This window comes from Chanodichthys erythropterus, chromosome 6 (assembly GCF_024489055.1).
Source record: "Chanodichthys erythropterus isolate Z2021 chromosome 6, ASM2448905v1, whole genome shotgun sequence".
Classification (NCBI taxonomy): Eukaryota; Metazoa; Chordata; class Actinopteri; order Cypriniformes; family Xenocyprididae; genus Chanodichthys; species Chanodichthys erythropterus.
In genome coordinates, this window is record NC_090226.1 from 12,847,034 (window position 1) to 12,856,599 (window position 9,566).

Genomic DNA, 9,566 nt, shown 5'->3' on the forward strand with positions numbered 1-9,566 from the left:
GTGTGTAGTGTTTTGACAAAATGAGCCTTGTTTTTAAAACTGTGCTTAAGCAATCGTAAAAAACTATAAGATGTCAGTTTTACATACATTCTAAATCATAAACGTCTTAAAGACATTTTCTAAACATCTATTTGACATCTGAGAGGAAACGTCCTGTAGACGTATTGCAGATGAGCAAACACTTCCAGACGTAAACATGCACATCAAAAAGACGCCTCCAAGATGTATGTGTGCTATCAGGGTTTGTTTTTCAACAATCTGCCAACCAAACCCACAATATTAACAATTTAAAAAAAAAATCTGTTAAAAAACACTAAATATTTTTATATTCATTTCCATTTTTTCCATTCCATTGGTTTCACCAGAAATATTCAACAAAGAATGAAAAGTGTACCAACCAACTGAATATTCTTACATCCAAATTTATATATTTTTTTACACATAAAAGCCTAATGACACAAATTCAACGAAGTACTCCAGTCCATATAATAACTTTCTTATTAATTTTACTTTTTAAAAATAAGTTATTCTTTAAAGTTTCAATTCTCAGTCCTCTAAAAAATGAACTCACTTGTTCTTGGCACTCAGCAGACCGCTGAGAATAGAGGGCATGTATAAGCAAGCATATTAATATTTTATGCAAATTAACTGATACATATTCAGCAACAGGTGAGCGGAAAAAGTCCTATATTTGGATTGAAAGCTGAAGTTCCCGCGGGGAGACACACGCACACTCGTTTAATTAAGCATTCGTGGGAACAGCAGCACTACTGCCTGTTTCCCGAGACCTGAACAGACATCTTTACAACATCGTAACATTTTAAGCGAAAATACATTCAATGTTTTGGCATAACAATTATTAATTCATTCACTTCATAAAAATGCCTCACCGACTGATGCTGCTGCCGGTGTGCGCCCATCTGGAGCAGAAGTTGGATGGTTTTGAAGCACGACAGATGCCACCAACATCCAAGTCTTCAGCTCTCATCTTAAAATGTCCACAGTCTTCTCACACAACGACGATCTAAAGATTCATTTGATTAAGGTGAGATTTTAATGTAGAAAGTATTGAGAGCTTCAGGAAACTATAAAACGCTGGAAAAGGTGGAAAAGCCCGAACATTCCACAACTGTGATTCTACAAATCACTGTCAAATCCTTTAAAAGCCCCCTCACTCTGTCTGTCTCTTTCGCTCACTCTCTCGCTTTCTGTCTCCCTCTCTCGCACACTCTGTCACTCACTCCCTCTCCCTCTCTTCCTTGCTCTCTCTCTCTCTCTCTCTCTCTCTAATGGGCACAGATTGGGATTACCACATGCATGCATTTGAGAAGTCTCTGAGAGGAATGGACCGGTATATATTTTTAATGTGAGCACTGCTGGATATAGTTCTCTGCATTCAGACCGTCTGCTTTTATGAAACAATCTGGTGCGAGACCCTCATGGACTTGTCATAAAGATTTATATGTTTTCATTTTGTAGATTTTAGAATTATTTTTGACTTTTTATAAAGACATAAAGATAATCTAGTTGACCTCACGGTCACGTGTGGTTTTAAATGGTAGTATATAGCCATACTCTGGTCCATAATACCATCGTTGGACTTTATTCTGACACACACATGGCTGTATATGGGCTAATGGCTTTTCATATCCCCTACATACTGACTCTTCACTTTTAGTCCCTTTTCTCTGTATATCTTTGGCTTTGTGTTATGAATGAATTATTCAAATAAACGTGCCATCTCTGTTAGATTTTAAAGCAAATGCGATCGAGTGACAAAGTATTCCCTGTCCACAGATCATGTAATATTTTTACTTATTTATTAGTGGGCTTGTGAATGAATTAAAGGATTCAAATTCAAATTCAAATTTCCTGATAATTTACTCACCCCCATGTCATCCAAGATGTCTTTCTTTCTTCAGTCAAAAAGAAATTAAGGTTTTTAATGAAAACATTCCAGTATTTTTCTCCATATAGTGGACTTCAATGGACCCCAAATGGTTGAAGGTCAAAATTACAGTTTCAGTGCAGCTTCAAAGCATTCTATGCGATATCAGATGAAGAATAAGGGACTTATCTAGAGAAACCATCACTCATTTTCTAAAAAATGTTTTTAAATTTTATATGTTTTAATCATAAATGCTCATCTTGAACTAGCTCTCTTCTTCTATATTTGAATTCCGGCAGTGTAGACATTGCTAAGTGTATTACTGCCCTCCACAGGTCAAAGTTTGAACTAGTTGTTATATACTTGCACTAGCATATTGTATATGACAATTTAGTTCAAACTTTGACCTGTGGAGGGCAGTAATACACTTAGCAATGTCTACACTGCCGGAATTCAAATATAGAAGAAGAGAGCTAGTTCAAGATGAGCATTTATGATTAAAACGTATAAAATTTTATTTTTAGAAAATGAGCGATGGTTTCTCTAGATAAGACCCTTATTCCTCGTCTGGGATTGCATAGAATGCTTTGAAGCTGCACTGAAATTGCAATTTTGACCTTCAACCGTTTGGGGTCCATTGAAGTCCACTATAAGGAGAATAATCCTGGAATGTTTTCATCAAAAAACTTGATTTCTTTTCAACTGAAGAAAGAAGGACATGAACATCTTGGATGACATTGGGGTGAGTAAATTATTAGGAAATTTTAATTTGAAAGTGGACTAATCCTTTAAGTTGAAATGTGTGGCTGTCTGTAGGCCTATAGGAAAAAAGAGGTGTAAGTTATTATGGGATGTTTTGTCTTTAACAAATCATTACATATTTTTTGTACAGGTTAATTTTTGATGCTATTAAAGATTTATAACTATTAAATCAAGTTGTGGGATATGAAGCTAAAAATGTGAGGGATCCGAACAAATAAATAAAAGTGTAATTGTCTTTATGGTCTTGTGTTTTGAGACAACAAAAAAGCAATGGTGAAGTAATGAAAATGTGTTTTTTATAACTTAGTTAACACTAAGAAATGAAATAAAATATACAGTAACATAGATTATAGATTAAAAAGCTTTAGAAAGTTTAATTAATAAAAAAATTCCAGAGACAAATAAATAGCAACATTAAAGTATACAAGAATATGCACTAATACATAAATAAATCTGCAATCCATTAAAAGCCATTATCAATACTGCAAAAATAGCTAAAATGAACACACTCTAAATGACATTGTGCTGCTGACTTGCATATTTTCATGAAGACAATGTGGCATCGTTTCAATTATTACAGAATAACTGTAAAATATCCTAAAAAGTCACATACAAATATGCAATATAAAAGTCATTGATATAAAACCGCTTGATTTGTTTGAATATAACATTTCTGGTTAACTACGTTGTAAGAGGGGGTCTAGACACAGTCACATATTTCATCTAGCCATTTTAAATGTGATCCTACCCTCTAGTGGTAGAGAGTGGTAAAAACTCTTGTTTGAACAAATAAAATGCAGAACTATGTGTCCTGATTCACAGACTTTAAATACAGCAAGTCATAAGACTCAAAATACACCTCATGTTAGGTCTGAGAAGGTCCTCTTTTTAAGCATATGAACCATCTATGTATATCTCTAGCCCAAAAACACAGACTTCTCCAAGCCGTCCTCTGCCTTGGTGTATTCTAAATGGGATTTAAAATAGCAGCTTTTATAGGAAAGGCTATTGCGCACATATTGAAGATAGTCTGGGACTCCCGGACAGATCACATTATCAGCAAGCAGAACGGTGCCTTTCCTTAGTAGACCACAATCCTATAAATAAAAAAGAGAGAAAAAAAAGAGGAGCAGAAAATGATGGATATATGCTTTCAGTAAAATCGAGAAGAAAATACTGACATAGCACTGAATTCATGATGTTTTGGACATTTTTGCATTGTATAGAGACACTATAATCTCTAACTAAGATTGAATGTAATTACAGTGGTCAGAATCAAATACCTCCATTAATTTTGTGTCGGGGAGGTAACGGTCCTTCCAGTGGTCCAGAAAAACTAAATCAAATGTTTCAATTCCAAAGTGCTCCTTCATGCGCGGGATCCAATCTTCAGACGCGCCTTCTACAAGCTGCACCTGATGAAGTAAAACATTAATTCAAGGCATAATAAATAGGAAATGACTCATTTCATTTGAAATATATAGGCTACAAACATAATGTTAGCAGAGAGTAGAGTAAATAAGGGCTACTGAATGTAAACAATGTAAATTAAGTGTTTGTGGAAGAACAGGGCCCTTACTCTGTCTTCAAGACCTGCCCAGGCGATTACTTGTCGTGCAATTGCAGCATAATCACTGTTGAACTCCAGTGTTATCAGACGAGCTCCAGGAGGAAGAAGACGAGCGATGCGCACTGTAGAGTATCCACAGTATGTGCCCAACTCTAGGACCTTTTCTGGGTTCAGCTCATTCACCACTGAGTCCAGGATAGTACCTGAGTGCACACACACACACACACGTTTTTTTTTTTAATTGTGGGGACGCGTAATGGTTTTTATACTGAACAAACCGTATTTTTTATCCCCCTACACTAACCCTACCCCTAAACCACCCATCACAGGAAACTGTGCACATTTTTACTTTCTCAAAAAATCTCATTCTATATGATTTATAAGCCTTTTGAAAAATGGGGACATGGGGTAATGTCCTCATAAGTCACCCTCTCTTTATGTCACAAAAACGCACACACACACACACACACACGTTTGTTTCACTATATTAGCGAGGACATTGCATAAACTTCCATTGATTTTATATCAGGTTATTTATATTTTATATTTTATATCATATTATTACCTTTTTAACCTATGAAAATGACCTCACTAGTGAGTTGTTGTCATAATATTTCACTGTACACTGTAAAAAAAATTTTTCGTGATTTGTTATGACAACATTTTTTCTTTAGTCAAATCAGTTTAAAGGTGCCCTAGATTCGAAAATTTAATTTATCTTGGCATAGTTGAATAACAAGAGTTCAGTACATGTAAAAGACATACATTGAGTCTCAAACACCATTGTTTCCTCCTTGTATAAATTTAATTTGTTTAAAAGACCTCTGAAGAACAGGCGAATCTCAACATAACACCGACTGTTACATAACAGTCGGGGTGTACGCCCCCAATATTTGCATATGCCAGCCCATGATCCCAACATTATGAAAGGCATTAGACAAGGGCAGCCAGTATTAACGTCTGGATCTGCGCAGGTGAATCAACAGACTAGGTAAGCAAGCAAGGACAATAGCGAAAAATGGCAGATGGAGCAATAATAACTGACATGATCCATGATAACATGATATTTTTAGTGATATTGGTAAATTGTCTTTCTAAATGTTTCGTTAGCATGTTGCTAATGTACTGTTAAATGTGGTTAAAGTTACCATCGTTTCTTACTGTATTCACGGAGACAAGACTGTCGTTATTTTCATTATTAAACACTTGCAGTCTGTATAATTCATAAACACAACTTCATTCTTTATAAATCTCTCCAACAGTGTAGCATTAGCCATTAGCCACGGAGCATAGCCTCAAATTCATTCAGAATCAAATGTAAACATCCAAATAAATGCTCTACTTGCGCGATTAGACATGCTGCATGACGAACACTTTGTAAAGATCCATTTTGAGGGTTATACTAGCTGTGTGAACTTTGTTTATGCTGTTCAAGGCAAGCACAAGCTCCGTGGGCGGAGAGCACGAGATTTAAAGGGGCCGCGCTGCATAAATCGCCGCGTTTATAATGATGCCCCAAAATAGACAGTTAAAAAAATTAATTAAAAAAAACCTATGGAGTATTTTGAGCTGAAACTTTACAGACACATTCAGGGGACACCTAAGACTTATATTACATATTTTGAAACATGTTCTTGGGCACTTTTAAATAACATAATATTTTGAGTTTTTGTTGTTTAAACCAATCGCCTTCATTGTATTAACAAAAATTTTTAATTTCAATGAACTCAACATTTTTAGGGAACTTACTTTTTTAAGTTAAATCAATAAATTATTTTTTACAGTGCATAAGTGAGGACATTTGGCACGCACACACATAAGGACAAATATTGCCAAACCTGCACACACACACACACACACACAAACACACAAAGTTACAGTTACTGTTTGTATTTCAAATTTATAGTTGGCTCAGTAAAAGTTCCACAAATTAGTGAAGTTGAGTTGACATACTATATACAATATAAGCAGATTCAAATAGAAATACATTTGTAGTCCTGCATCTTTAACTTATTTTGGACATGGAACAGTAATGTTGACATTTGAGATTCTTAAAAGTTTATTCAGAGCCACATATATTTAAAGAACATTCACTATACGTCTCAAAGGTTTGAGGTCTGTACAGCTTTTTTTTTTTAATGTTTTTAAAGGAAGTCTCTTATGCTCACCAAGGATGTTTATTTGATAAAAAAAAACTGTAATATTGTGAAATATTATTACAGTTTAAAGTAAAAGTTTTTTGAATTTCCAGCAGTCACACGATCCTTCAGAAATCATTCTGATATGCTTTTCAGGATGTTTTGATTAAAAGAACATTTGAAAGAACAACAATAATTTGAAATAGAAAAGTTTTGTATAAAAGTATTAATATGAAAAAAAAAAAAACTTACTGACCCCAAGTTATATGGTAGTGTAAACTTCAAGTAACATAAAATTACATAAAACCCATTTCCCTATTTTGAAGCAAACATATTCAAATGTTATTTTCAGAAAAAAAGAATTGTGCAATGACAAAAATAATTTGACACAAGTCTGGAAATACAAAAGCAGTGTTCTGACCTTTTTCGTCTCCAATGTTCATAGCCCATTCACTGTGTCGGCAGAAATGATCAATGGCCGAGATCACACTCTGAGGGTCACCTCGGGTTGCATTCTTCTGTACTGCCTTCAGCAGACGCTGGTCACAACAAAGACATAAAGAGTTCTGGTGACAAAATTGTTTATTTTATGGGCCTCAAAAGTTTGACATCGTTGACCCCAGTCTTGGGATCACATCCTAGTTGCAAATGTAGGACAGAGGTACATGCTGTAATTTTGTATTGTGATAGAAAACTGTTTAACCAGGCCTGTTTGAGTCACCTGTGGTCGTGTAGATCTGGTCAGAGTATCAAGAGCACGCTCAACGATGACATCGTGCCAGAGTAACGCGAGACTGCCGTTGAACTGCACAACAGCAGGGATGAGCCAGGAGTACAAGATGTATAAAAGCGCTGTGACCCCGACAAACCAGCACAGCAACACCAGCAACATACTAGAGCCAGATACAGAGATGACATTCATGATCACGTACGGTACAGTTGATTAGTGCAGAAAAATCACAACATAATTTCAAATGTCTATTCAAAGTGTTTGCAGTGCATTAAATATTTTAGAAATGATAGAAATGTATTATTTATTATTTCATTTAACTGTGTTCTCTTTTGTAACAAAGTGAAAATTAATATACACCACCCTTTAAAAGTTTGGGATCATTAAGACATTTTAATGTTTGTTTGTTTGTTTGTTTGTTTGTTTTGTTTTTTTAAAGAACAGTTTTCTGCTCAACAAGGTTACATTTATTTGATCAAAAATACAATAAAATTGTGAAACAGTATTACAATGTAACAAATAGTTTTCTATTTTAATGTATTTTTAAAATGTCATTTATTCCTGTGATGCAAAGCTGAATTTTCATCATCTTTACTCCAGTCTTAAGTGTCACATGATCCTTCAGAAATCATTCTAATATGCTGATTTGGTGCTCAAGAGTTATTTTTTTTTATAATTTTTAAATCAGTTTCGCTGCTTAATAATTTTGTGTAAACTGTGATACATTTTTGTCAGGATTATTTGATGAATACTATGTTCATCAAAACAAAGCATTTACTTAAAATATAAATCTACATTATAATGTCTTTACTGTCAACTTTGATCAATTTAATGCATCCTTGATGAATAAAAATAATAATTTCTTTTAACAAATTCTTTTGAATGGTGGTGTATATGCATAAGATAATACAGCAAGCAATATTTTAAATTATTCCATCATTTTTAATAATGGCCATTTTTTTTCTTGATTTTTTTGTCCGAGTTCATCCTTGCAAGTTTTTATGTGGTCCTATAATCAGTAAAAGCCAGATAAATGATTGAAAGCCTGATATTACTGTGCATCCCTTTGAACGGTCTGTGTAAATTCAATGTTAAAATAATACAATCCTATCACCTTTCAAGACAGCACACACACACACACACACACACACACACACACACACACACACACACACACACACACACACTCAGTTTGTTTTTGTGAATTGTGGGTATACTTATACTGTACAAACTGTATTTTCTATCCCCCTACACTACCCCTACCCCTAAACCTACCAATCACAGGAAACTGTGCACATTTTTACTTTCTCAAAAAATCTTTTTGCTTAAAAAAATTTTACTTTAAAAAAAAAAAAATCTGATTTATAAGCCTTTTTGAAAAATGGAGACATGGTGTAATGTCCTCATAAGTGACCCTCATGTCATTATACAAATTTGTGTCCTGATATGTCACAAAAACACGCGCACACACACGCACACACACACACACCAATGTATAATACTCTTATTATACTCTAATACAGCCCAGGTCTGCACTTGTGCAGGTCATGAGATGAATGTATATGGTAATTAATGTTCTCGTTCAATTCTGTGCTTTCATCTCTCTGGCCGTTCCTCTATTGTGTTGGTCTAATGAGATGGGTGGTTACTATGCAGCAAATAAACCCTGAAATGAAAATCTCTCTCATGTGATCATTTGGCTGCTTTTGCTACAACATGTTGCTGCAGTTTAATCTGCCAATGAAGTAGATATGGGGACAAACTGAAGACTGAATAAAATGAATTTGTTTGGGTGCATTTTTGTTTCCATTTTCTCATAAAACGTTTGTGTTCCTGGGTCAACACCACTATATACAACAATAATGTGTCAAATATTTATTATTACACTAACATTCAAAATGTTTTTTTTTACTTATTTGTTCAGTAACAATGCATTAAATTAATAAAAAGTGACAGTAAAGACTAAGATTTTTATTTTTTGTTTTCAAACTAAGCCTGTAAAAATGCATCACAGTTTCCACAAAAATAAAACTGTTTTCAACATTAATAATAAGAAGAAATGGAGTAATGGCTGCTGAAAATTTGCTTTGCCCTTACAGGAATACATTTTTAAAATATTTTAAAACAGAAAACAGTTCTGTCATGACAACACCCAGAGTGTTTGGCATGAAAGCGCACTGAAAACTGCTACGCAGATGCTGGCCAAGTATTTGAAAGTTGAGCAGCGAGCTCATTGGCTGCTATACAGCAAGAAACAATCATCTAAGCCCTATATAGAATGATGTGATTGCAAGGACCTCAGCCTGTGCCATCTAGAGTTTAATGACAAAACTTTGTATCCATTTTTAAATTGTTTTATATATTTCACAATATTACTGTATTTTTGCTTAAATATATGCAGCTTTGGTGAGCATAAGAGACTTCTTTCAAAAATATTAAACAATCTTATCAACCCTAAACTTTTGAACCACAGTGTAA

General features: G+C 34.4%; 1 protein-coding gene across 1 annotated transcript; it reads right to left on the reverse strand.

Annotated features, from left to right (window-relative positions):
* Window positions 1-3,567: 3,567 nt before the first annotated feature.
* Window positions 3,568-7,280, reverse strand: comtb (catechol-O-methyltransferase b). Its single transcript, XM_067387276.1, has 5 exons — window positions 7,080-7,280; window positions 6,780-6,897; window positions 4,230-4,423; window positions 3,934-4,065; window positions 3,568-3,747 (listed from the first exon to the last, which is right to left on the reverse strand). Exons 1-5 carry the CDS (start codon window positions 7,278-7,280, stop codon window positions 3,568-3,570), a joined length of 825 nt encoding a protein of 274 aa, XP_067243377.1.
* Window positions 7,281-9,566: the final 2,286 nt, after the last annotated feature.

What these genes read in the sequence shown, in the direction of transcription:
- comtb (XM_067387276.1), bottom strand. Translation starts at nt 7,280, where the DNA reads ATGAATGTCATCTCTGTATCTGGCTCTAGTATGTTGCTGGTGTTGCTG. An exon ending in GAACATTGGAGACGAAAAAG is followed by an intron (nt 4,424 to 6,779) that starts GTCAGAACACTG and finishes GTGTGCACTCAG; the next exon opens with GTACTATCCTGGACTCAGTG. An exon ending in GGGCAGGTCTTGAAGACAGA is followed by an intron (nt 4,066 to 4,229) that starts GTAAGGGCCCTG and finishes TTACTTCATCAG; the next exon opens with GTGCAGCTTGTAGAAGGCGC.